General features: G+C 55.0%; 1 protein-coding gene and 1 pseudogene across 4 annotated transcripts; one reads left to right on the top strand and one right to left on the bottom strand.

Moving 5' to 3' along the window:
• Window positions 1-1,402: 1,402 nt before the first annotated feature.
• On the top strand, window positions 1,403-10,017 carry ZNF582 (zinc finger protein 582). 3 transcript variants are annotated; one of them, XM_087826975.1, is made up of 7 exons: window positions 1,403-1,518; window positions 2,410-2,542; window positions 3,053-3,139; window positions 3,655-3,781; window positions 4,018-4,113; window positions 6,887-8,087; window positions 8,342-10,017. In XM_087826975.1, the coding sequence occupies exons 3-7, from the start codon at window positions 3,131-3,133 to the stop codon at window positions 8,349-8,351; spliced, it is 1,443 nt and encodes a 480-aa protein (XP_087683101.1). In that variant the 5' UTR covers window positions 1,403-1,518; window positions 2,410-2,542; window positions 3,053-3,130; the 3' UTR covers window positions 8,352-10,017. The 3 variants fall into 3 exon arrangements, with proteins under 3 accessions (XP_087683101.1, XP_087683102.1, XP_087683100.1); XM_087826976.1 differs by lacking the exon at window positions 1,403-1,518 and adding an exon at window positions 1,531-1,742 and having other exon boundaries at window positions 2,457-2,542; XM_087826974.1 differs by lacking the exon at window positions 1,403-1,518 and adding an exon at window positions 1,531-1,742.
• Window positions 10,018-15,680: 5,663 nt separating this feature from the next.
• On the bottom strand, window positions 15,681-18,243 carry LOC148091129 (BOLA class I histocompatibility antigen, alpha chain BL3-7-like; annotated as a pseudogene). The gene is made up of 6 exons (XR_015716010.1): window positions 18,173-18,243; window positions 17,791-18,075; window positions 17,245-17,520; window positions 16,397-16,672; window positions 16,030-16,273; window positions 15,681-15,739 (listed from the first exon to the last, which is right to left on the bottom strand). The product of XR_015716010.1 is annotated as a BOLA class I histocompatibility antigen, alpha chain BL3-7-like (transcript).
• Between the last annotated feature and the right edge of the window lie 9,363 nt (window positions 18,244-27,606).

The raw sequence follows: 27,606 nt of genomic DNA, 5'->3' as shown, positions 1-27,606 counted from the left end.
TGAGCACCTGTGTGCCCGGCGCTGTCGCGGGCGCTGGGGACACGTCCGTGAGCGCGCGGAGCTGCCCCTCCTGCTCCTCACGTAGCCGACGCTCTGATGCGGGAGAAATGCCGCGGAGAAGAGACCGGGAGGGTACGTGTTACAGAGAAACAGTTTACAGCTCCTCCTTTCAGTTCTTCATTCTTTCAGTAACCTTTTCTCACGAACCTCTGTCTTTGACAGTATTTTATAAACTCCTGTCTCTAGTTCCATCTCCCAACTCATGGCTCAACTCTTCCAAAATTGACGCACTTACTGCGTTAACATAACTTGTCCCCTTCCAAAGTCACCAAGACAAAAAGCATGAGCTGGGAATTTTTATAAGTGAGGGCCTTTTAAAAATGCAAATACATTCACAAAGATACGCACTGGAGCATTGTTTACGGTAGTAAAGTGTGGACATACACATTAGGGCTGCAAGTAGAATGATTAGATAAGTACGTGAAAACTGGACGACTTACAAAGGCAACAGCCGTGGTGACGGAGCGACAGGGAAACGGCTGGTTTCTTACACGTTACCTAGCTTTTGTTGAGGGAGGGACGGCAAGTTTGTCGCGAGCGCGCCGCCGTCGTGGGCAGCAGGGCCTCCCCCGATGTAGGCTAAGCGTTTCCCGGTTTTCACGCGCGAACGCATCCTGGCCTGTCTCCCAGGGGGCTCCGGACGCGGCCCCAGGACAGGGAGGGTTTCCTCCTCCAGAGGCCAGGCCCTGACCCGCGTCCAGGCCACCGGGCCGCCGGCCACCGGGGACCGCGCTGCCTCGGGACGTGCGACGAGCAGGGCTCCCCGCGCTTCCTCACACGGAGGCTCAACTGCCGGTGGCAGTAGGGGACCTGGCCTAGATGTCGCCCCGAAACAGGACACTTCCTGTCTCGCTTAAAGCATTTTGCCGACTTTGCATTCCCACTCACAACCGACATTTCGACGTAGGTATAATGTTTAAAACGGGCTTTCAGGTAAGCCCTTGGGCTTCTTCCTCCCTCCAAGCCTTCTCCACGGAAAGGGCGATTTGGGATTTAACGCATGAAACCCTTTTTTCCACAGTCACACGCAAGCGTTGAACGGCCCCAACCAACGACCGCGTCAGAACCAAACACGACACACACCGTCCCAAGAGGCACCGCACACGCTCGTCACGGCCGCGACCAGACAGACGACGGCGCACTGCAGCCCTCGCGGCAGAACAACACGCTCCGCCGGGTCCCCCGACGGCGCGCACGCACGCACGCAGGTCCCGCCCGCGCGAAACACCGCGATATCTGGCCTTACAGCTCAGCTACGGCCTTTACAACCTAGAGAATACGTTTCCCAGAAGCTACTGCGGCGCTGGCCCAATCGCGACGCAGCATCGGCGAGGCTTTGTGAGTCTGCGCCATCTTCCGGCTCCAGGCGCTGAGTCCGCCGCTACTGAGGAGGAAGTTCGCCCGGGGCTGCGGCGGAGAGTGCCGCCGCAGGGGCACCTGCACCCGAGGAGGCGGCAGGTGAGGGGCTCCGGAGCTTTCTGGGAGCTTCGGGATACGTGCGAGAGCGGGCTCCGCGGCGGGGCGGGCCCCGGGCCTAGGAAGAACCGGAACGACCCGCCCTAGAGTCAGTCTGCGGCTTCCCGGGCTCTGGACTACATTTCCCATCGGCCCCCGCGGCGTTCGCCGCACTGGCGCCCCCTGGCCGCGTCACGGCTCATAAGCCGGGTCCGCGGACCCCATAGGTGGGTGAGGAGAGGGTCCCGGTTCCCTGCAAATGCCTGCGGGTGCTTTGCATTCATTCTCACCCTGCTGTTTTGTTTTGTTTTGTTTTTTGTTTTATCTGGGGCAAAGCCTTGTTCCATGAAATTTATGAAGAGTTGCAAGGCCCCAAAAGATTTAAAACCAGAGACTTAAACTTGGGACATTTTAGATGATTTTGTTCGAAATCTGTGCCCATCAGTGGGGAAAGGGTTGCAGAAATCCTGAGCCACTCATGCAAAATCAGTATTCATAGGAAGGAAAATTCCCTTTGCACGAGGTCAAGGAACATTCATAATGATCTCACACATTAGTTACAATTAAATATTTGGAAATAGATAAGTAAATAAATATTTGTCACCTGTCGGGAACTTCCCTAAACTACTGTGTAAACAGCTCAAGAAGTGGTTAAATGACATCACTCTTAACACTTGGATGTTTTCCAGGTTTTTTTAGGTTTTTCTTTTCCTCCATGTGTCCCTAGGTGGGTGGGTCTGACTTCTTTTGCTGAACATTCTGATGACGTACAAAGGGTCCAGTTGTGAGTGTCATTCATTGTCAGCTGGCGATCTTCATCTGGCTGGGCCCAAATTCACTGCGCCTTGCCTACTTGTGGGCTGTTATGTACTAATATTTGGTTCTGTTTTCCAGCAAATGTTATTGCACGCACAGCTTCGCACACTGTTATGTCTGTGCAGGGGCCTATTTTTGTGCTGATAAAGGAACACGGGACCTGCTCCATCTAATTTACCCTCTGCAACCACATTTCATTTGTTGACTCGAGGTAAGGTCCACAAAGTGGTGTCCACCAGGCCTTAAGGAGGGCTGTGGGCTCTTTGTGAGTTTGGAAGTTGGGGAAAGTGCCAGGGAGACTTCTGAAGGTGTTCCAATGTGGGCATGAGAGAATTGAATGGTCTGGTTCTGGGAAAACTTTATTCTTGGCTGGGCTGATCGGAGTCAGGCAGGCTCTGTGTGTTTCCTGAAGACAGCCTTCCTTGTCCTTGGGACACCATGTGGCCTCAGTCACTGGACTGAGCATCCCATCTCAGATTTGCATCAGTGACAAGGTGGAACTCTCTGTGTATTTAGGGAAAATGGGAGAGAGCCACCGGTTCCCTGTGTCCTTGTAGCAGCTAAAGCTGGGCTTCTTGAAGTTGGGTGGGGACTAAAGCTTGTTCCAACTCCCTCTGATTTGTTGGTAGGTGGGAGTTAATGGGATGGGGACTTGTAACCATGGCGTTATGGGAGCTGCGAGGCAGGCCTGGTCACTCATGTTTGCTATTTCTTCCCCCAGCTCTGCCATCTCTGGACTGGGCCCTTCCTGAAGACGAGTCAAGAGGAGGACCCCGCAGCCCATGAAATTCTAAAAGTCATGTCCTTCGTGAGTTTTTAAATTACGTGAATACTTTCTTTCCTTATCCTGAAGCTTCCTTCCCACCTGATCTCTATCGAGAATCCGGTTCTCAGAGCTTCCCATTTTCAGGAGAAAAAGGACCAGGTAGCTAGTGCCCTCTCCCATTGCCTTCATCTGTCAAAAATTGTTGGTTTGGGTTTATTTTTCTTTTATTCCGTAGAAGTAGAAATTCAGGTGTCACATGGAGAATTTAGCATGTGCCAAGGTCAGAGTAAGTCACAACTGGGAAAACTCCATTTAGCTGGATTTTAACTTTCATCCCAGACCTGTGTACCAGAGCTTTGGTTTGTAGTAAAAAGGAACGTTCAAGAACATTTGACTCACACCCATGTGCTCCTGTCATCCGCTCACTTCCAAGGCCTGCCACAGCCTCCGTTTCCACCAGAACATCCCATTGCTGCAAAGACCTCCTCCATGTCGTCTTATCCCCCGAGAGACATTTCCGTGATGTACACATGTAATACAACTGGCTGTTGTTGCAGGGGTCAGACCTATTCAGGGATGTGGCCATAGTCTTCTCCCAAGAAGAGTGGGAGTGGCTGGCGCCTTCTCAGAGGGACCTGTACAGAGACGTTATGTTGGAGACCTACAGCAACCTGCTCTCACTGGGTAAGGGCACCTGGTCTTCGGCATAGCTGCTCCTTCCTTTTCAATTTCCCAATGCCATTTGAGTGGTTAGAGGGCAGCTCCATGGGCTGAATCTACTTTGTCCCCAGCCATCAAATGACTGTCATGTCTTCCCCTGTCTCTTCCTGCCATGGCCTTTCATCCTCAATAACCAGGTCCTGGATCTGAACTCTGGGCCCCTCACCATAACCGGGTGTCATGTTTTTTCCTGCATCCAGATCTTGCCATTTCCAAACCTGATGTGATCTCCTTCTTGGAGCAAGGCAAAGTGCCCTGGAGGGTGGAGGAGGCAGCGACGGGAGGCCTGTGCCCAGGTGAGTAAGGCACGTGGGCGAAGAGGAAAGCCACTGCCCATAACTGTCCCACTGGTCGGTGATAAAGCAGGCCCTCGGAGGTAGTAAATTGTTCCTCCAAGTTGCCAGACTCAGAGCTCAGGTCACAGTTCTCAACTTCTGTGGCTTGTCAGCAGCATTTGACAAAAGTAGTTTCCCTCCTGAAGCGTTTCTGTATATTTTGGTCCCTACTACCTCTCGTTTCGCCTGCCTCGTGAAACCACCCTCAGCCTCCTGTGCTGGATCGTCTCACCTTCCCCAGATCTCAGGCTCAGACTTGGGCCTCTTCCTTCCTGTTTATTCTGTTTATTTCCATTCCCCAGGACCTTCTCCGTTACCATGCCCAATACCATCCATACCCGGGCTGTCCAGTGTGGCGCCATTGATACCATGCAGGCATTGAAATTTAAGTGAATGACAATGAAATACATTTAAAACTTCAGTACCTCAGTTGCAGTAGCCACATTTTAAATGCTCAGGAGGCACTTTCTGATTCACAGCCACTGTATGGGACACCACAGATACATAGCATCTCCATGGTTGCAGAAAGTTCCGTCAGACAACACAAATGCTTACCTTCACCTTCCCATCTCCTTCACACTCCAGCGCCCTATATCCAGCGACCTCATTCTGGCCACCAGGGTGTTCACCAGGCACTTCCAGTTTAACAAAAGCCCTAAAAGGAGTCTGATCCGCCCTGAAAATCTACCCTTCCCCATTCTACTGCACTTTGGTAACAGGGGACCTGATCCTTCAACCTGCTCCAGTCAAACACTCGACGTGTCCTTGACTTTTCTCTTCCATGCACTTATCTAGTTTGCCAGCAAATTCTAAATGTACCCAAAATTTAACCACTTGTAAACAGCACCACCGCTATCACCCGCACCCCCCCCATCGTCTTTGGCTTAGACTGTTGCAGTAGCCTGCTCCCTGTCCCTCTGTCCTACTCTCATCCTCTTCAGCAAGGGTGTATTACAACCTGTCAAAGACTTCCCATCTCAAGAGAAACTCGAGTCCATAGCGAGGCCTAGAAGGCTCTGTGTCTGTGCTGTCTAGTGGAGTAGACACCAGTCACATGGTATTGAAATTTTAATTTTTATTTATGATGTTTAAAGAGAGGGAGGAAGGGAAAGAGAGAAACATCAATTTGTTGTCCCACTTATTTATGTGTTCATTGGTTGAGTCTTGTATATGCCCTGACCAGGGATCACACCTGAAACCTTGCCTATTAGCACCATGCTCTAACCTACTGAGCCAGCTACCTGACCAGGACTGGTAGTTCTATATTTAATTTTTTTAGGAACCTCCATACTGTTTTCCAAAGTGATGGCACCGTTTTACATTCCCACCAACAGTGCATAAGAGCTCCACATCCATGCCAACTCTCGTTTTATTTTGTTTCGTTTCATTTTGGTTTTTTTTTAAATAGTGCCATCCTCATGGCTGTGAGGTAGTGTCTCATAGTTTGGATTTACATCTGTCTAGTGATGGGTGATGTTGAGCATCTTTCCATATGTTTGTTGACCATTTGTACAACTTCTTTGAGGAAATGTATATTCAAGTCCTTTGCCCATTTTTTTAATCGGGATAGGTTGTTTTTGTCATTGAGTCATAGGAGTTCTTTACATAATCTGGATATTAACCTGTTACCACATACAGGATTTACAAGTGTTTCCTTCCATTCTGTAGGTTACCTTTTCTCTGTTGTTTCCTTTGATGCCCAGTTATTTTTTAAGTTTGGCGTGGTCCCCATTTTTCTGTTTTTGCCTTTGTTGCCTGTACTTGTGACTCCATGTCCAGGAAATGCAATGTCACAAAGCTTTCCCCCATGTTTTCTTCTAGGAGCTTTAGAATGTTAGGTCCTGTGTTTAGGTCTTCAGTCCATTTTGAGTTAATTTTGTATTTATTGTGAGATAAGAGCCCTGCTTCATTCTTTTGCATGTGGACGTCCAGGTTCCTCAGCACCATTTGTGGAAAAGACTGTCCTTTCCTTGTATGGTCTTGGCATCTTTGTCAAAGATCATCTGACCACATGCATGCAGGTTTCTTTTTGGGCTCTCTGTTTTGTTCCATTGGTCTACATGTCTGCCTTTATGCCAGTACCACATATTTTAATTTCTATAGCTTTGTCCTATGTTTTGAAGTCAGGAAGTGTGAGACCTCCAACTTTGTGCTTCCTTCTCAAGACTGTTTGGCTATTTGGGATACCCTCAAGATTCCATATGAGGAAACCAAAACATTTTAATGCTAAGACTGTGCATAAGATTTTTGGACATTATTTCATTGGTTGTCCAAAACAGTGACGACTAATGCTAAATAATTAACTTTAAAATACTGTGCCTTGGTCCTGGCCAGGTGGCTCAGTTGGTTAGAGCATCTTCCCAATAACACCAAGGTTGTGGGTTCGATCCCCAGTCGGGGTGTGTACTGGAGGCAACCTATTGGTATTTCCTTCTCACACCAATGTCTCTCTCTCCTTTCTCCTCTCTCTAAAGTCAATGAAAATGTCCTTGAGTGAGGGGTGGAGAGAAAAAGATAGAGATGTTTACCAGGGCTACTCTTATAACCTCCCTGATGTCCTTATTTATGGTAGTTCCTCTATCTCTGTGCTATTTGTCCATTTTCTCATGGCTTAGCCACATTCAGGAGCTTATAGGTATTATCTTGAGTCTAAGCTTCCAGTTTTTACTCTCCAAGTTCCTTTTTCTGCAAAAGGAAGAAAACAGATGCATACTTGCTCTCATGTCCTTTTCAGTCGCGGGATCCAGGTGTGATACTAAGGTGTCCTCTCCAAAGCGGCCTGTTTGTGAAGTACAGCCAACCCTGTGGGAGAGAACCGAAAGCTTTGCAAGGTACGATCTCGAGTGCTTGAGTTTCCAGGACGACTGGGACTGCAAAAGCCAGTTTGACACACAACAGGGGAATCCAGATGGACATCTGAGACAAATTATAATGCATTCTGAAGAAACGCCGCCTTTGGACCCACAAGCGTCCCTTGCTTTTTATGAGAAAATCCGTACTGGAGACAGACCCTGGGGATATAACAAATGTAGAGAAGACTTTTGGCCAGAGGACTTCCTTATTAACCATCGAGGAATCCACACCAGTGAGAAACCCTATCAATGTAAGCAGTGTGGGAAGGCCTTTAAATATGGCTCACGACTGGTTCAACATGAGAATATTCACTCTGGCAAGAAACCCTATGAGTGTAAGGAGTGTGGGAAGGCCTTCAACTCTGGTTCAAATTTCATACAACACCAGAGAGTTCATACCGGCGAGAAACCTTATGAATGTAAGGAGTGTGCCAAGGCCTTCAGTCGGAGCTCCCAGTTGATCGAACATCAACGAATTCATACTGGAGAGAAACCCTATCAATGTAAGGAGTGTGGGAAGGCGTTCAATCGGATCTCACATCTTAAAGTACATTGCAGAATTCACACAGGTGAGAAACCCTACGTGTGCAGGGAATGTGGAAAGACCTTCAGCCATCGGTCTCAGTTGATTCAACACCAGACTCTTCATACTGGCAAGAAGCTCTACGAGTGCAAGGACTGTGGGAAGGCCTTCAATCAGGGCTCAACTCTCATTCGACACCAGAGAATTCATACCGGTGAGAAGCCCTATGAATGTAAGGCCTGTGGGAAGGCGTTTAGGGTGAGCTCACAACTTAAACAACACCAGAGAATTCACACTGGAGAGAAACCATACCCGTGTAAGGTGTGTGGTCGGGCTTTCAAACGGGTCTCGCACCTGACTGTGCATCATAGAATCCATACGGGTGAGAGACCTTACCCACGTAAGGCCTGCAGGAAGGCCTTCAGCTACTGCTCACAGCTGACTCAACATCAGGTGGTTCATACTCAGGAGACAACCTGTGACTGTAAGGAAGGTGGGAGGCTCTCAGTCATGGTCCACGTGCTGTTCAACACCACAGAGTGCAACGTAGAGAAACTCAGGTGAGTGTAAGAAACATAGAAAAACCTTCCATTAGCACTTACCCCTTGTTGATCATCAGAGAATTTATGTTAGCAAGTAACCCTATGAGTGGGAGTCATGGGGGAGCCCATGGGTGTAGGGCAATCACAGAACCATATGAGTGGGAGTCATGGGGGAGCCCATGGGCATAGGCCAATCACAGAACCAAATGAATGGGAATCATGGGAGAGCCCATGGGCATAGGCCAATCACAGCTCCTTTCTTTCATCTGCAGAAAGACTTGAAGGATGTCACAGGCGTCAGAATGCCTTCATTCAGAGCTGTCATTTCGCCGAACTCATAAGTTTCCTGCTGAAGAAAGATTTTATGGACGTGTATTGTTTAGACCGTGATGGTCAATGAAGCCAGGGAAATTTGGAAAACACATCTCTAACATATTCTCGATTCACCTTTTCTAACTACCATGTCATAATTTTAACAATAGCCAAAGGTTTTAATTTTCTTAGAAATTGAAATGTAATAAAACAGCTGTGTCACTCTTGGGTTAACAAGGAGACAGATCATGCAGTTCCCATAAACGGCAAAGAAAAGGGTGAAAGTGAGAGGCCCTCACCATGTAGCATGTTGCAGTGTAGTCTGAATACGCAAGGGGTGCAGGTGTGACCCCAGTGCAGACATATACAGGACTCAGCGTTTGACACACAAGTGAGTGGAACAAGGAGATCCATGTGTCTCTCCCTCCCTCTCTCTCAATCAATCAATAAATTTTTAAAAGATGAGTTTTTTACGTTACAACAGATATGCGATGTGGCTCATGCTCCTCAGAGGAATTTTTATGGCCTTTAAATGTCTGTGAAACATGAGAACTGAATTACAATCAAATATACTAAGTGTACTATTCAAGAAGCCAGAAAAGAGACCACCAAATGCCCGGACAATGAAAGAACAAGTTAGTACAAAGTGATGACGTAGAAAGTAGTCATCTTACAATAACCTAAGGTTCCATTTCTTCCTGACCCAAGAGTAAACTGAATTTAGGAGGTGGTGCTTCCATTTCCTCCTCATGGCATTGCTGGGGGGGGGGGTCTCTGATAACCCCTGTCACAGACAGAAGGGGTTGGTTACCTCACAAGAAGCCAGACTCAGTTCCCCTTCATGTGGGCAGCACCTGCATTTTGCCTGAGACTCCAAAGATGTCAGATGCTAATTTCCCGCCTCTGCAGCTCAGGATGGTCTGTATCTTCCAGGGACCTGTGGGCTTCTGGGAAAGGTGGTGCTCATTCAGAAGAGATGGATGCATTAGGGAGACTCCCTCTCTCCTCACTTTCTGCTCTTAAACATTATCCTCTGAGAACATGATGTATGGAAGCAAGAGGAAAAAAGAGAGAAGCTGACCCACAGCCCTGAAAACACTGAGCCATGAGACCACTTCTAAAACGGTCTCTTGAATGCCTTGTTATGTAAGAAAAATAAACCTCTACCCCAGCTGGGCGTGGCTCAGTGGTTGATCATTGACCTAGGATCCAGGCGATCCGGGATCGATTCCTGGTCAGGGCACATGCCTGGGTTGTGGGCTTGATCCCCAGTCGGGGGCATGGAGGGGGCAGCTGATCAATGACTCATCATTGATGTTTCTATCTCCCTCTCCTTTCCTCTCTCTGAAATCAATAAAGATACATTTTTTTAAAATAAAAATAAATCTCTACTGCAAACGTTTATTTTAGTTGGATACCTTGTAAACTGCAGCCATAAGTATCCTAAATTATAATACATAATACATTAATTATGGTTGGGAAATGTGGCCTAGAAATAAATACCAAAATAATTTTTTTTTTTTTGATGCAAGTGTCTATTTAAGGCTGTGAATTATAATGATATAATTCTCCATGGTCTTATATTATTTGGTATACTGGATCAGAGTTTCTAAAATTAAACACTTTTTTACCAAGATCATAAGTTTCCAGAAATGTTTACCTTTTAATTTATGTCTGAATGTGACTTCAGCCCTGTTTATGAATCAGGCCGCTATCTGGCCTGCTGCCCGTGTTGAAGTTTTCCTGGGTCACAGCCGTGCTCGCTTATTTACAGCGTGTACACCTGGCGGAGCTGAAGGTGAGCACAGACTCACCCGGGACAGCTGTGAGGACCCCGGGAGGCCGTCCGCGCGCTGCAGTCCCAGACGCCCCGAGACGCGTGTTCAGCATGAGCTGTGTTCGCACAAGAAGCTTAGGCAGAGAGTCGCTTTGATCAGTTCTAGGAATGGCGGGAACGTCCCAAATCCAGCTTCCTGGGAACTAGTCCGCGGACAGCATCTCAAGCAGGCCTTTCTGATGGGAGCCGTCTGAGGCCTGCGGTGTGATTTTCTGTTATTTTTTACTTTTTCACTCCTCACCCCAGGACGTTTTTTGTCTGAGGGGAGGGGGGACATCGCTGTGAGAGAGAACCATCGGCTGCCTCCCGCATGCGCCCGACCGGGGCGGGGTATCCGGCCTGCTACTGAGGTGCGTGCCCTTGGACGGAACAGAACCCGGGACCCTTCAGCCCCCCACACACACACCCCTCTACCCGCTGGGACAAACGCCCGGCGAGGGGGCAGCTCTGCAGCCGGCGGAGATGGGGTGACGTTTTCCTGAAAGGGAGCTGCCGCCTCCTCACGTGAAACTGAGCCGACGCTCACCCCCGAGACACTATTTCATTTGACCAGCAAAGCCTTCTGGGTCCCTTGGCTTCTAGTCACTGGGTCTCAGTGAACTTGCCCCCGAGTGGGGACGTCGCGGGAGGGAGGGACCTTGGGGACCGGCTCCGCTGCCAGGACCGGAGGCTGGTGTCGTTGGCGCTCCGGTCCACACGGGGGCGCTGCCGCCCTGAGAACAGCCTGGCGTTCCGGTCCCCGGGGCGGGGCTTGTTTGTTTTTCTTTGCCTTTTCCTTTCATCCGGGGATTTCACAGTGTTTGTCCCTAGGTCACCCGGGAGGGCAGTGGAACCTGCGGCAGCCTCGGGAAAGAACGGGCTTCGGGGGGACTTACAGGCACATCCGTCCCCCGTCCATCTACTGAGGGACCCGCTTTGCGACAGAAACGGTTGTGAACGGAAGTCAAAGAAACCGAACTGTTCCCACGGAACGTGCGCTTTCAGCAGGAGATTAGACAGGACAGACAGACGGACAAATACAGAGCGTCCCCTCAGACGGAGCAACGACAGAGACAAAGCATGTTCGCGGACATGGCGGCAGAGGGCGCTGTTTCCCCTTCACACCGCGAACCAAGCGCCCTTCAGTTTCCTTTCTTGTTTAAAAATTATTGATTTTAGAGAAAGAGGAAGGGAGCCGGGTGGAGAGGCACGTCCCCGGGCTGCCTGCCCTGAACGGGCCTCCCTGGGGGTCTGGGTTCGGGGTCGACGCTGAACCGCTGAGCCCGCAGGACAGGCGGCTCCGGGGCTCGGTCCCGCGGACGCGCCGCTCCCGCCCGTGGAGCCGGACGCTTTCTCGTTTCCCGCAGAAACTCAGGTCCCGGAGCTTCACCCGCGCCCGTGGGAACCGGCTGCCCTCGGGCTGTGGGCTGGACACAGGGCGGGGGGTGGGCGTCAGGTGGGCGGACAAGCGGCTGCAGCGCCCCGCCCTCAGCCTCGCGCCCCGCGCCCAGCACTGCCCCCCAGGGGCCGGGCAGGGGGCGGAGGAAGCGCTTCACCTTCACCTGCGCAGGTGCCGCAGGGCGTCTCCCCCGGGCTGTCCCCCGAAAGGACGTTCTCAGCGCCTGTCCTCGGGGTTGTGCTCCAAGGATCCTGCGGGTCTTCCGTCTAAAATGCGGCTTCGTCGGGAGAGACGGCGGGTGGTGGTCGGTTTTCCTCTATTTCGGGGCTTTACGCGCGTCATGCCGCCGACCCGACGGCCAAGGCCGGGGAGACCCAGCGGCCCCTCGCCGGGGGCCCGCGGCGCCGGGTCGTGTCTCCCCCGCCGCGGCTCCTCCTGCCTCTGACCTCCCAGCACTTTGCTGAGCTGGGCCCTCGACGTGGTTCACGGCGTCCGTCCCGCCCGGATCTCCCTCCGCCTTTTCAATCTGCGCTTTTACGCGTTCACCAAACAGAACCGCTGGAGCTCGTTCCTTCAGCCCCTTCCTGCGGGGGGCTCTGGGCCTTTCGGGGAGACGTGTCCCATGTTTTGCGCAGCTTACATCTGTCACCTGCAGGGACACTGGCCCAGATTGTCCCTGTGGAAGGTGCTGAGGACCCTGCGGGGCAGAGCAAGAGGTCGGGCTGGGAGCTCGTCCCCCCAAACGCCGCCTGTCGCTCCCCAATAACAAACACGGGTACACGGCGCTCTGCAGCCCGTCCCCCCCCCAAACCTGCGCATCTGACCCCAGAAATGACCGACGACTCCCGGCGTCCACGCGGCACCCACCGGACGGCCAGTTGGCCGCGGCACGAGCTGCAGAAGCAGGTTAGGAATCCGCTGGGGACCCAGGCTCCGAGCCCAACAGTACCGACTGTTTCCGTCCCTTGGGGCCATCGGTAATGTTTACGCGGAATCTCCCGAAACGGAGGAAAGCAGAGGCCGCAGGCAGCGAACAGGCTCCTGGCGCACAGCGGAGGGAAACACCAGAAATCAGGCCCCACGTGGCTCCATCCTTCTGAATCGTTGTTCAGGTGTAGAAATCTCATCCTGGCGTGAAAGGAAAACACGTGTGAAGCGACCAGCCAGCAGTGTCCCTCCCTTAGCAGTGGCTCCGAGCTCTGGGCTCGGGGAGATTTCCACGCTCTTCTTTGTCTCCTTCCCCGTTTCCCGACCACAGACCTGTCTAATCCGCGCTCCTCTCCGCCCTCCTCTGCTTTGTATTTCTCCGGAGTCCTTCCCACCGCCGACCTACTGTTCAGTTTGCTCGCTGGCTTCTGGCGTCTGCACAGAGGAGGGAGGAGCTGGGACGTGAGCGACGGTGAGTGTGCTTTTGGGAGGCTGCAGGGGGCAGAGACCCTGCGGGTGAGAGGAGGCCGCGCCCCCGGAGACCCCGCTGTGGCGCCCTGGAGGGCGGCTCCTGGGTGGGGCCTCGGGGGAACCCCTGAAGGTCGGGGTTGGATGCCTGGCCCGGGCACACACCTGGGCGTCAGGTCCCTTCCCGCTCGGGCACCTGCGGGAGGCAGCCGACCAATGTCTCTCTCACATCAGCGTTTCTCTGTCTGTCTCCCCCGCCACCCCCTTCCACTCTCTCCAAAGAAATAATGGAAAAAATGTCCCCCGGTGGAGATTAACAAATAACAAAAAAGAAATCAAGTGAGAGAAGGTAGTCTCTGCAGAGGACCTGGCACACCTCTTACTATTTTTATTTGTAGTAAGATCAAAGAATGGGAAGGCGGCTTGTAGGAAAGAGATTAAGTTTTGGACCCGAACATAAGAGAACCTCAACAGCCATCATCTCCCAGGAGCGTGGGTACAGGACCAAAGGAAGCTGGAGGAAGGCGAGACGGGGTTCGACTGGCAGTTCTGGGGGTGCAGGGCAGGCCTCTAGCTCACTCCCCTTTCTCTTGCCTCAGCTTTGCTCTCCCAGGACCCGGCTGTTCTCCAAGAGAAGCCAGGAAGAGACGTGGAGAAAGCCTGTTACAGACGGAGACGCCCGGCTGCGCCCCCGGGTCAGTCCCGGGAGAAAGGAGGCCCGGGGTCAGCTGCAAGCTGGGGCCTGAGGGCCTCTCAGCCGGTCCTGGGGCTGCCGGGCGGCCTTGGCGTCCACGCTCTTCCCACGAGGCCACAGGGCAGACCCAGGACCAAGTCAACTCCGGACCCTGAGACCCTCCCTCCGCCCGTCCTGCCCACAACCTGCTGGGCATGGATCCCGACCGCGGCTGGGCCCGGGACCCTCAGTCAGGCTTCCCCTCAGTGCTGTCTGCTGACTGGGTGGAGTCCACGCTCTCTCTATAAAATTCCCACACTGTCCACAGAGAAATAAAAAGATCACGTGAAGTAATAAACGGTCAAGATACACTGGAGAGAAGTTTGTTTGGGGGGACAGTGTGGAGTCAGCATAGAATTGCACACCCATGGTCCCACCACCCTGGTCGGGGCAGAGTGGCCAAAGGAACCCTCAGAGCCCCTGGGAAAGCGGCCCTCAGGTCCGACTCCTTCCCTCTGTTCCCACACCCACTGCTTCCCCCCATTTCCTTACCTCAGGGGGCACAGGTTCCTTCTCTAACCCCCTCTGCTCTCAGACTCACAGGTGTCCCCTGGGGCGATCAGGGACTTACCCTGAAATTCAGAGGAAGGCGAGGTCCCTGGGGTCTCATAAAGTCCTGTCCCTTTTACTGTTTTGGAAATGGGGAGCGGGGAAGTGGGTCTCCTTGCATAATGTTCCTGGCTGAACAGCAGCTGTGTGGCCCCCACCTGTGAGCATCGGGAGACCCTGCCCCTGAGAGCCAGCAGGGATCTCCAGGTCAGTCCATCCGTCCTCCTGACGTTTTGTGTGTTTTTAAATCCTCCAGAGAGGATATTTTTTCCATTGCTTTTCAGAGAGAATGGAAGAGAGAGAGACAGAGGAACATGGATGTGAGAGACACACAGGGGCTGGTTCCTCCCGCACATGCTGCCACCAGGGCCCAGGATGGAGCCTGCAACCGAGGTCCTGCCCTTGTCGGAATCCACCCCTCAGACCTTCAGCCTGGGGGCCGACACTACCCACTGACCCAAACTGCCCAGGGCCCTTCTACTTTTGACTCCCTGCCGTCTCGTCTGTGTCTCAGTCAGTCTCTGGTGTATGTAGTGAGTCTGCCAAAGGGCACAGGCCCCGACCTCACTCGGTCCTCACAGCCTCTCCCGGCCCCTTGCCCAGGCTCAGCACAGCACACACAGGGCTTCTGGAAAGTCCTAGATGCTCCCCTGTATTTCCTCTCAGACTTTAGGATCCTCTCCTCTAATTACCCATCAGCCCTCATGGCAAGAAGTCAACAAACAAAGTCAGACCCAGAGTCTTTATTTATTTAAATGTTTGTATAGATTTCCTAGAGGAAGGGACAGGGAGAGACAGAAACATGGATGAGAGAGAAACACTGATTGGCTGCCTCCTGCACGCCCCCAACTGGGGATCCAGCGAACACCCCGGGCATGAGCCCGACTGGGAATCAACCAGAGACCTCCTGGTGGACGGGAGACATTCAACCACTGAGCCACACAGGCCGGGAGGGGTCTCATTTCAATAGAGGAGTAAGAAGCTGGAGATCAGTGCAATGGAAGTGGGGGGGTGGCAGCCCGCCAATCTGAGGTTCCTGAGTCACCAAGTGGGAGCCTGAACAGATCTTCCATCGCTCAGTCCCCACAGGCAGCTGCCTCAGGCTGTGGAAGGAAACCATCAGGAACAAGTTCAGGACAGTGGCTGTAACTGGTCACATTCTCAAAGGTCCACTTCATGCTCACAATGTCCACAGAGTCCCCATAACCCAGTCCCGTCCCCTCTGCCCCAAACCCTCCCCATTCAGGGTCTCGCCTTTAAAAGCCAAGAGAGACACAGAGCACTGGGAGCTGTCACTGCCTGGGGTGGACACAACAGGACATGGTCAGGGACCCAGGACAGGAGGCTAAAGGAGGGACTATGGGGTGGTGGGGTCCCCACGGGCTCCCATCTACACAGTCCAGGGTCTCACGGGGCATCTCCTCCATACTCACTGGCAGCCTGAGCGTAGCTCCCTCCTTTTCCACCTGCAGGAAGAAAACATCCTGTGAGAGACCAGGGAGGGGGCAGGGCCCTGAGGTCCTAAAGGAGCCTAGTCCTGGGCCCAGAGAAGTTTCTAGAACCCTGTGTCTGTACAGACCCAAGGCAGGGTCAGGAAACCTGAGGAAAGGGCATGTGCAGGGACTGGACTTGCCTCCCTCCTGCATGTCTGTTCTCAGCAGGGACCTGCCCTCTGACCTGGGACTCCTGGGGCCCGGTCCCCATCACTAGGACCATCAGGTGATACATGTGTCCCTGAGTGTCACACCTGCCTCACTAAACAGGAAGTCAGCACACAGGGCCCCACACTGGCAATCCCAGGCCTGGGGACGGTGCTTCCCATGAATGAAGCAGGACACACGTCTCCTTGGATTGACACCCCAGGGGGACACGAAACTCACACCCCCCTTCCCCACCTGAGCGCCTCCTCGCCCACATCACAGCTTCAGCCACCACAGCTCTGAGGACAACCAGGCCAACAGCAGCGCCCATGATGATGAAGGGGGTCTGAGAGGGAGGCTCTGGGAAGAGGGGGGAAGGGAGGGTGAGGCCCCGAACCCCAGGCCTCAGCCCTGAGCCCACTGGAGCCCCCAGAGGTCCCTGCTTCCCTGGGAAGAGGCTCTGTGCCCACGTCCCCTCCTCACCCCATCTCAGGGCCCGGGGCCCCGGCAGCCCCTCGTGCTGCACAACACAGGTGTATCTCTGCTCCTCTCCAGGGGGCACCCCCAGGGACGCCCACTTCTGGAAGGTCCCGTCCCCCGCGGGCCTGGTCTCCACAAACTCCATGTCCTGGGTCTGGTCCTGCCCGTCTCGCTGCCAGGTCAGGCTGATGTCCGCAGGGTAGAAGCCCAGGGCCCAGCACCTCAGGGTGACCTCATGCTCAGAGATGGGGTGGCGGGTCACGTGTGTCTTTGGAGCGACTGACGAGAGGGGAGAAGATTCAGGAATTTTGCTTCCACCATGGGACCCTCCAGCAGGGCTCAGGTGACCATCCTGAGAAGGGACAGGACACAACCCAGACACCAGCCTGGACAGAGGCAGGGGGATGACCTATTGGTCCCTTAGGAACTTCCAGGGTCAGAGCAGCACAGCCCAGGGCGGGAGGGAGGCAGGTCTCTGGGGGCAGAAAAGGCATTTCTGGTCCTGACCTGGGAGGAGGCCAAGGACTCAGAGCAGCGGGGCTCAGACCTCAGACAGGGGGTGTGGGGCAGGGAACAGGCCCGAGAGAAAGGCCCCCTGGGGCCCAGAGCCACCGCCAGGGTCCAAGGAAACCGCTGAGCGCCTGTTTCAGGGGTGGTCTCCCCTGCATCCCCGGAGACTGCACCCTAACTGTCCCTGAGAGGAGGGTGGGAGTCCCTCTCTGGTCCCTGACCTCAAAGTCCCGGGGACTCCATCGCTGCACCTAAAGCAGGGGTGTCTGACACGGACCCCATTTCCCGTCTCCTCGCGGGAGCCCCACCCGAGGGAGAGGAGGGCGCCGCGGGCCCTGTACCTGTGCGCAGCAGGGTCTCCTTCCCCTTCTCCAGGTAACGGCGCAGCCCCTCCACGCACAGGCCCTCCAGGTAGTTCCTGACTCTCTCCGCATCACCGGCCGCCTCCCACTTGCGCCGGGTGATCTGAGCCGCCGTGTCGGCCGCGGTCCAGGAGCGCAGGTCCTCGTTCAGGAAGATGTAGTCGGCGCCGTCGTAGGCGAACTGACTGTACCCGCGGAGGAGGCGCCCGTCGGGTCCCAGGTCACAGCCATACAACCTCTGGAAGGTGTGAGACCCTGACCCCGCCCCCGGGTCAGCCCCGCCCACTGACCCCGCCCCCGGTCAGCCCCGCCCACTACCCGCCCCCAGTCACCGGTCCGGGCCCCGCCCGCGGGGACTGAACCTAAACTGAAAATGAAACCCGGTCGAAGTCCCCGCGGGCTCCTCCCGGGTGGAGGGACGGGTCGTTCCACTCCCTCGGGGTGAAGCTCGGACCCCGACACTCGGGGCGACCCGGCCCGTCCGTGGGGATGGGGGTGGTGACGGGGCCGAGCCCCGCGGCTCACCGTCCTCGCTCTGGTTGTAGTAGCCGCGCAGGTTCTTCAGGTTCACTCGGAAATTCTGTGCGGTTTTCTTGCTGATCCGCGTCTGTTGGTCCCAATACCCCGCGTCCTCCTGCTCCACCCACGGCTGCTCCATCCACGGCGCCCGCGGCTCCATCTTCGGATTCGCGGCGTCGCTGTCGAACCGCACGAACTGCGTGTCGTCCACGTAGCCCACGGAGAGGAAGCGGGGCTCCCCGCGGCCGGGCCGGGACACGACGGTGTAGAAATATCTCAGGGAGTGGGGGCCTGGGGGGGACACGGGAGACGGGGGGCCGCTGGACACGCGCTTCCCGGGTCCCGCGCTCCTCCCCGCACAGGCCGCGCCCTCCGACCCCGCACTCACCGGCCCGGGTGCGGGTCAGGACCAGGGTCCCCGCGAGCAGCAGGAGGAGGGGTGGGGAACCCATGACTCCAGTCCCTGGTTTCCGGGGACGAAATGAGTCCGGGCGGGTCCGCGGGACCTTGTAACGGAAATGGACGGTGAAGCTTATTGGCTGATCCAGGAACCGCACAGCCCATGGGAGTGAGAGGAGTACCCGGGCAGGAGGCCCGGACACAGGTTGGGAAAAGGGAAGTGAAACCCGGGAGCTGGGGAGTCCCCAGCCCTGAGCTTCCGCGCCCCAGACTCCGCCCTCGGGCTGAGACCTGAGACCCAGGCCTGGGGGCCCGGGGCCGAGCCCTGACCCTCTCGCAGGGGGCGCGCTGGTCACCCCGTCTCCCCGAGTCCCGGCCCAGGGGCTGTGTTCTCAGCGACTCCCCCAGGTTCTGGGTTCAGCACCTCTGTCCCGTCTTACAAATGAGGGGGGACCCCAAAGTAATGCTGTTTATGGGGGTGACAACTGTCACACTGGCCACACAGGCATCAAACAGTCTGAAAAAATATTAACTCAGTTTGAATATTAATAACCTATGACGTGTTAACCGAAGTAATGTTTTGCTGAAAAATGACTGTTTCCCAGATAAGGTGACAGGAAGGGACCTGCTCCCGTTTCACATCCTTGCGGGTCTCGGCTCTGGCCCCGTCACTAGCAGTCCACAGGGTTCATATTTGTCTGTGCATTTACTCTCCTAATTGGGTTGCGGGGTTAAATATGCACAGCTTCAGGGACCATGGAGAGGGAGCATTTTCATAACCTTTCGGATCGTTGTTGACACTCGTCTTTGATCGTCCACTGGAACCACACGAGTGGCACGTCCTGAAATGCTCTGCACAGTGAAAGCTGGCACAGGACTGAGTGTGTCCTGCCCGGCTGTGTTGAAAGCCTCGGGCTGTCCTGCGAGGGGCTCTGGTGCTCACGAGGGCATTGAAAGGGGTGCGTTGTTTCTCTGAGTTGGGGGATCTTCCCGTGGGGACGCATTTAATACATGTCACCAAACACTCCCGTCTGTTAATATCACCACAGATCCCAGTGGAAAAGTCTCAGAACTGGGGCGCTGTGTAGAGCACGTGGTGGGGCCCGAGTTTTCCAAAAGCCTGGTTTTCTCTTGAGAGTTTACATTTTATCAGGAAACCTGGACTGTCTTTTGCCAACTGTCGGTTCATTTTTCCTGAGGTAGAAGCTCAGGTTCATTGTTGAGAACGTGGGCGTCAATTCTCCCAATCTCAGTAACGGCAGTTTCTGTGCGTTTTTAGCAGGAGATTAGACAGGACAGACAGGCGGACTGATACAGACTGTCCTCTCAGAGGGAACAATGACAGAGACAAAGCATGTTCGCGGACATGACGGCAGGGGGCGCTGTTTTCACAGCATAGGTAGAATCGAGCTCTCTTTAGTTTTCTTGTTTAAAAAATGTGTTGTTTATTGATTTTAGAGAGTTAGGGAGACGGGTGGAGAGACACATCACCCGGCTGACTGTCCTGACCGGGCCTCCCCCTCTTGGTTCGGGGTCGATGCTGAACCGCTGAGCCCCGCGGGCCCGGCCTACAACAAACCTTTCCAATTGTCTCTACTCTCTCGCGCTCTCTGCCTTGTGTTCCTGCAGAGTCCTTTCCTCCATTCGATCTACTATTTTCGTTTGTGGTGTCTCCATCCACTTGAAAGGAAGGTCTGAGAGGACTCTGTTTTTCCTTCTGCTGGATCCCCTGAAAAAACAATTTTAAACCTTATTTAGTTAAACTCCCAGTGGCGGTGCTCGTGGCCCCAGACCAGGCGCCACGTCCCCGCAGGCAAGGGCAGAGCGCGATTCCATCCGAGCGGCCTGGTCCCAAAGACGTCCTCTGACTCAGGGCCTCCGAACGCGAACACGAATGTCCCCATTTTACAGGTGAGAAAAGTGCCAAGTTGCTGGGGTCACAGAATTGACGTTGAACACAGTCGGGGTTCCCAGTCGCTGCTCTTAACCTTAAGTCAGAAAACTCAGCGCAGAAAGGAAGTCGCACTCGCAGGGACAGGCTCAGCGGGTCGGACCCGCGCGACGCCGCGGTCCCACCCGCACAGGTCACAAAGGCGAAGAGCTCGGTCCCGGTAACTACGGACGCTTCGGTGTCCAAGGAAGGGGAGGGCGGGGAAAGAGGGGGGAAGAACAAACTCCGCCCCTGGAGAACCTCCCTGGGCCACCCCCCTCGAGCCCTCTGACGTCAGGCGCAGGCGCGCACGCTCTCAAACGGCGCTTCCCCCACCCGCGCCCCGGGCCCCTCCCTCTGAACCCCGCTAGTGCCCCCCCTGGGTGAGCTCCTCCCCTAGTCTCGCCCCGCGGAGGATTCGCCGCCCGCGCACTCGGAGCCCGGCGGGGCCTCCCGAAGTCCTTCGGGTGAGAGCGGCTGGCTTCCGGGCGGAGTCGGGGTTCGTTCGAGGGGTCGCGAGTCGGGCCGAGCGCGGGGCTGCGCGGGGCGGGCGAGGCGGGACCCGCAGACCCGCCGGGAGCCGCGGCGTCCGCGGCGCGGAGGCGCCTACATTTCCCGAGGCCCGCGCGGCGCGTGTGCCCGGGCGCGGGGAGGACGCGCCAAGGCCGGGGTCGTGCCGGGGGCGGGGCCGAGGGGTGGCCGAGCCGGGGCGGGAGCCGGAGGCTGTGAGCGACGCGGCGTGAAGGCCACGGGTGGGAGGCCGCGGGGGTGAGAGAGCGAGTGAGATAAAGGAAGGAAAGTGCAGATGAATGTTCACATGCGGGATCGTCCACCTCGGGACGACTGCAGACGGTGAGTGCGCTTTTGAGACCTCGACTCTCGTCCTCAGCGCGACTGGATACAAAGTATCCGTCCAAGGTCAGCAGCCTTCTGAGTAGAAACAATGTCCCTAAAGTGTGTCCCGAAGTTCTGTTCGGCACTGGAAAGGCCCCGGGGCCGGAGAACGTTCACTGTGAATCCCTACAGGCCTCACCTGCTGAGAAGGCGGGTCCTGGGCTCTGGGGGGGCCTCCCACCCTCCTCGGTCCCCACGAAATGAGCGTCAGTCACCACAGGGCTCAGCAGGCTGCTTTCCACCTCCAGGGGCTCTGCGGCCCCCACCTTGTCTGACTCTCTGCTTCCTCTGGGTTTTACAAACGAGGGTCAGGCTGGTTATCTGAGCCCCTGTCACCCGCGTCAGGGTCCGTGTCCCCTCAGAGTTGGATGGAAGCCCTTACGAGTCCCTAACAGGGTTGCACCAGAAACAGCAGAAAGATGGACACAGGCTGGCTCATGGAGGCACCGCCTCAGGAGGCATCGTCTTTGCTGTTCCTACAGGACCAGGACGCCTTTGCCAGGCGCAGCCCAGGAGACAGGGAATTGAGACCAAAGCCTGAGTCCCCAAGTCCCTTTCCCTTCGGGGCAGCTGGATGCATCTTAGGAAACCCCGCGCAGGCGGCACAGGAGGGGGCGCAGGGCGGCGCTGTGACCCTCAGCTCGGGATTCCCAGGATCTGGTTCCTTTCTCAGCCCCCACTCAGGGTGCAGGACACTAGGACCCCGGCACTGAGCTGTGAGGGAAGAGGATTAAAATGGGGAATGGGAGAGTGGGCCAGGCATGTTCCACCCCTCACGCTGTTCCTGAGCCCTGACAGGCAGATGGTCTCCAGCAATGCTTCTCTCCCCTCTTCCTGCCTCACCTGCACACAGCCACGCACAGCACGGAGCACTCGGAGAAGGGAGCCCCGAATCTTGGAGGGAGACGGAGAAAACTGCATCCCACTGCCGGGGTTCGGGGGAAACAAAAAGGGTCCTTATGCCCTAAAGTGACTGTACCTCGGACTAGGATTCTCTGGGACTGTCGGTCGGTGCGCCGTGTGTGAGTGTGCGTGCCAATGCCCAGTATTTTATGTCAGACTGTTAAAGTCACAACCCTAATTCTGCACCAGTTTCATCCATTTTCCCATGGTCCTCACACCAAGTCTAAAGCTCCGTCGGGTCCGAGACAGTGAGCAGAGCCTTCTGCTCGTGGCTGAGCAGCTCCCGGCCCTGGTCACCCAAAGCTCGGCTCGGACCCCAAAGGAACCCCGTGCTTTCTTCCCGCATCGTCAGGGACCCCAGGACACAGGGAGGCGCAGGGCATCTCAGCATTGGCGTGAATCCCACGCGGGCCATGCCCAGCGCACGCCCACCAACCCCAGCCCAGCAGAGCGGGCAGAGCCCGCTGAGGCAGCTGGGCGGGCGTGTCCTGCGCAGTGTCCCACAGGCCCGGCTCAGTGTCCTCTCCTAAGCCGCCTCTGTCCCCTGACTTCTGCCTGAGAGTGGACGCAGGGAGGCCTCCCCCGGCTGGTCTTTGCTCCCGAGGGTCCCGGGTTCGATTACAGCCAAGGGCAGGAGGCAACCAGTTGATGTGTCGGTCTCACATCGATGTCTCTCTCCCTCCTTCCCTTCCGCTCCTAAAAATCAATGGAAAGAAGATCCTCGCGTGAGGAGTCGCAGCAGCAAACCCACCGGCCGCGGTTTGTCGGCCAGGCTGAAGAAACTCTCAGAAACGCGCGAAGGGACTGACAGGCGCCTCATGGTTTCTCCCTGTGGGTTGGGGGCAGATCACAGGTGCCACCTGCACTCAAGGGTGTGGCTGTCTCAGCTGAAGGCCACCGAAGGCCACCTTACGGGCTGCCCACTGGCACGTCCACAAACGGCTCGTCCGCAGGTCTAGACACGTCTGACAAGGCCTCGCCTTCCATGTCTACTTGCCTGGTTTTTACTTCTGTTTGTGTTTCCGTTGGTTCAATATTATTTCCCCCCAGGTTGATTGGGGTGTAAGGGACATGGGACATTGTGTGATGACCTGATATAGGTACATATTGTGACATGATGACCAGGATTCGGTGAACTGACGTATGTGTCACATCACAGAGTCACAACTGGTGTGGGTGTCAGAACTTCTCATCTACTCTTAACAAATTTATTTTATTTTTACTTTTCTTTTATTATTGACGCTATTACACTTGTCCCCATTTCCCCCCCTTGCCCACCTCCACACATCCCCCCCCACGCAGTCCCTCTGGCCCTCACCACAGTGTTTCTGGGTCCATGGGCTGTGCGTGTCTGTCCTTTGGCTCATCCCTTCACTGTCTTTCATCAGGTCCCCCCGTCCCCTTCCCCTCTGACCTCTGTCCGTCTGCTCCATGGTTCCAGGCCTCTGGATCTATTTTGTTCATCAGTTTATTTGGTTCATTAGATTCCACGTATAAGTGAGATCATAGGGGACTTGTCTTTCTCTCACGGGCTTATTTCACTCAGCATAACAATCTCCAGGTCTAAAGAGACCCCAAAACGCTAATTTGAAAGAACACCTGCCCCCTATGTCCATGGCAGGGTTATAGACAAGTCCCAAGATTTGGAAGCAGCCCAGCGCCTGTCGGTAGATGAGTCATAGAAAAGCTCTGGGACATTCCCTCCGTGGGTACTACTGGGCCGCGAGAGGAAAGGATCTTACCTTGTGGGACAGCATGGAGGGGCCTGGGGGACCTGGGGATGTTTATCTGAAAACACGTAAAGTTTAAATGAGAACAGAAACTCGATGTGCTGGGGACCCCACTGTGAGTTCGCTCCCCTAACGATGCTTGTCCATGAGAGTGAGTCCTGAGAGACTGTGGGACGCACAGGGGCCACACAGACACTGCCCACTGCCCTGTCTGCTCTCCAGCCTCCTTTCTCCCCAAGGCTTTTCTCACTCTCCAGTCTGTCATAGAATATGTTTAGTCAGCCCAGCACCCACCTCCTTCCCCCAGGATAGAAGCTCCATGATGACAGAGTGTTTCCCTTCCTCGTCCCAGCCTCAAACCCAGGTGCTCAGTGAGAGCAAACTGAGGTCCCGCCATTTGCGACACCAGGTATGGACCGTGGGAATATCGTGCTGAGGGAAATAAGTCCCTCAGGAGACGCTGAGACCCCTCTGACTTCACTCACATGTGGGACATAAACCTGAAGCTCAGAGACACGGGCAAAAGTAACTTGGTTACCGGAGGGAAGCGGGTGGGAGGTCGTCAAGGCTGAAGCCAAACAGAGGGTGTCCCCGAAGCTGTGTACACAGGGTCAGAGCTGACGGCTCCATTTGGAAACGGAAAGGGATTTTAATAAACACTGACTCATAACTATTCAAAGTGGGAATGCAGGCTGGGGCAACTCCCTATGTATCCTGGCAGGAGACGATTTCACTGTGGGTGTTGGGCACACAGTGCAAAGTGCAGATCTTGTAGCACAGGATGTACACTTGAAACCCACATGACCCTATTTTCCAATGTCGCCCTAATTTAATTGTTAAAAAATGAATTGAAGAAGCGAACCTAATTTCAGGTTCTAAGGGCACCTGTACGTACATGTAATCAGGACGTTCACATACTGAGAGGGCACAGGGACAGTGACTGAGCCCCCTCCTTGCCTTAAAGAAATTCAATCAAATGTTATGACCACGGGCTCTGGGGAAAGTGCCCCTCCCTTCCCTAACCATGTAAACACACATATTTTTTAATTTTAATTTTTCAACTACAGTTCACATTCCGTATTATAGGACTTTCAGGTGTACATCATAGTGGTTAGACATATAATTTACAAGGTGATCCCCCCCGATAAGGCTGGTCCCCACTTGGCACCAGCCATAGTCCTTACAATGTTTTGACTATTTTCCCTCTGCATGTAGATGTATTTTAATTAACCACAACCCTCCACATTGTCATTAATGGTGTCATTTTTTATGAGCATGGAATGGCACATGCATGCTATTGGTTATTGATTATTGATTGCTGAGTGCCACCATGCCCACAGTTAATATTAACTTCAGAAGTTGCTCGCAATGGAGTTCCCGCTCCGGGCTCCATGCTTAAGGAGACCACTCTCTGCACTAAGGATGGGAGTTTTTAGTTGAGAAAAGATGCTCTTTTTTGCTTGATGTCAACATAAAAGGCTCCAAGATGCCCGGAGAATGATCCAAGGGGAATGGGTCCCAGGTGCCCCAGAGCTAAACTAGACACGTAGAGTTAACAGGAGGCTCTCTCTGTATTTCCTGAGACTCAAAATTCAGGACACGGACGCGGGAACCATGGGGTTGTTCACGACCCTGAGGACAGAGACGCCCAGCTGCGCCCCCGGGTCAGTCCCGGGGGGAAAGGAGGCCCGGGGTCAGCTGCAAGCTGGGGCCTGAGGGCCTCTCAGCCGGTCCTGGGGCTGCCGGGCGGCCTTGGCGTCCACGCTCTTCCCACGAGGCCACAGGGCAGACCCAGGACCAAGTCAACCCCGGACCCTGAGACCCTCCCTCCGCCCGCCCTGCCCACAACCTGCTGGGCATGGATCCCGACCGCGGCTGGGCCCGGGACCCTCAGTCAGGTTCCCCTCAGTGCTGTCTGCTGACTGGGCGGAGTCCACGCTCTCTCTATAAGATTCCCACACTGTCCACAGAGAAATAAAAAGATCACGTGAAGTAATAAACGGTCAAGATACACTGGAGAAAAGTTTGTTTGGGGGGACTGTGTGGAGTCAGCATAGAATTGCACACCCATGGTCCCGCCACCCTGGTCGAGGCAGAGTGGCCAAAGGGACCCTCGGAGCCCCTGGGAAAGCGGCCCTCAGGTCCCACTCCTTCCCCTCTGTTCCCGCACCCACTGCTTCCCCCCATTTCCTTACCTCAGGGGGCACAGGTTCCTTCTCTAACCCCCTCTGCTCCCAGACTCACAGGTGTCCCCTGGGGCGATCAGGGACTTCTCCCGAAATTCAGAGGAAGGCGAGGTCCCTGGGGTCTCATAAAGTCCTGTCCCTTTTACTGTTTTGGAAATGGGGAGCAGGGAAGTGGGTCTCCTTGCATAATGTTCCTCGCTGAACAGCAGGTGTGTGGCCCCCACCTGTGAGCATCGGGAGACCCTGCCCCTGAGAGCCAGCAGGGATCTCGAGGTCAGTCCATCTGTCCTCCTGACGTTTTGTCTGTTTTTAAATCCTCAACTGAGGATATTTTTTCCATTGCTTTTCAGAGAGAATGGAACAGAGAGAGAGAGACAGAGAGGAACATGGATGTGAGAGACGCACAGGGGCTGGTTCCTCCCGCACATGCTGCCACCAGGGCCCAGGATGGAGCCTGCAACCGAGGTCCTGCCCTTGTCGGAATCCACCCCTCAGACCTTCAGCCTGGGGGCCGACACTAACCACTGACCCAAACTGCCCAGGGCCCTGCTGGCTTTTGACTCCCTGCCGTCTCCTCTGTGTCTCTGTCAGTCTCTGGTGTATGTAGTGAGTCTGCCAAAGGGGTTTCAAAGTATTGAAACCACGGACTCTCCCACTAGCAACATGAGAGGGAATGAGTCCACGTTCCTGCTGACAGCTGATTGTCTGCTTCGTAATTTCCCCAGCCTGGGAGTTGAGCAGTGATGTCTCATTATGGCTTAATTTTAATTCCCCCTCTGAAACTGCTGGGCAACTTTCATAAATGAATGGGCCCCGTAAGCATCCTCAATAGGACGATGACTGGACTCCTGGTCATGACTGAGGGGGACCCAGTGATGTGCCAGCATCTCTAACTGCTGTGACACTTTTGCTATTGACAGATCTCTGGTCAGAGGCCTGGGGATGAGAGGAAAGGTCTGGTCTTGGCCCCGGTTCCTGGCACTCAGCTCCTAAACCCTGGGCATCTCCTGAGTGACAGGTGACTCTGGGATGCTAATGAGATGGCTCCTGGCTGAGGGACCTGGAAACTTCAGGATGGGGCTGGTCCCAGGAAGACCAAGCTTGGTCAGAGGCGGGGAACTTTCAGGCCCTGGAAGGAGGAGAGAGCAGGATGGGCCTGAAAACCTGTCTCTAGACACCAGGCTCACGGTGCAGGGACCGAGGGGCCTTGTGGACAATGACAGGGAGGCGACCCTGTTGCTGTCAGAGGGGAGGGAGCCACCAAGAGAGCGAGACCAAAACACACAGACACAGTCACAGGCGGAATCTCTACAGAAAAGAGAAACAACAAACACCCAGAAGATGGGGCTGAGGGGGGCCCAGGCCTGAGTCCAGGCTGACCAGGCCCCTCCCCCCCTCACTGTCCAGGGTCCTGGAGATGAGCTTCACGAGGACAAGTGACAGGGCCTGGGATGTGTGAGTCCCTGTGACCACGGGTCCTGGTGGGACCAGGTTCCCTGAAGGCACAAGGTCAAAGCAGCAGAGAGGTGACCCAGCCAGGCAGTGACCACGTCAGAGCTCACGATGCTCTTGGCGCCCACTGGGCACAGGCCCCAACCTCACTCGGTCCTCACAGCCTCTCCCGTCCCCCTGCCCAGGCTCAGCACAGCACACACAGGGCTTCTGGAAAGTCCTAGGTGCTTCCCTCATTTTCCTCTCAAACTTTAGGATCCTCTCCTCTAATTACCTATCAAGCCTCATGGCGAGAAGTCAACAAAGTCATACCCAGAGTCTTTGTTGT

This window comes from Miniopterus natalensis, chromosome 18 (assembly GCF_054644295.1).
Source record: "Miniopterus natalensis isolate mMinNat1 chromosome 18, mMinNat1.hap1, whole genome shotgun sequence".
Taxonomy (NCBI): Eukaryota; Metazoa; Chordata; class Mammalia; order Chiroptera; family Miniopteridae; genus Miniopterus; species Miniopterus natalensis.
Note: the sequence above shows the minus strand (reverse complement) of the source record. Positions and strands in the feature narration are given on the sequence as shown.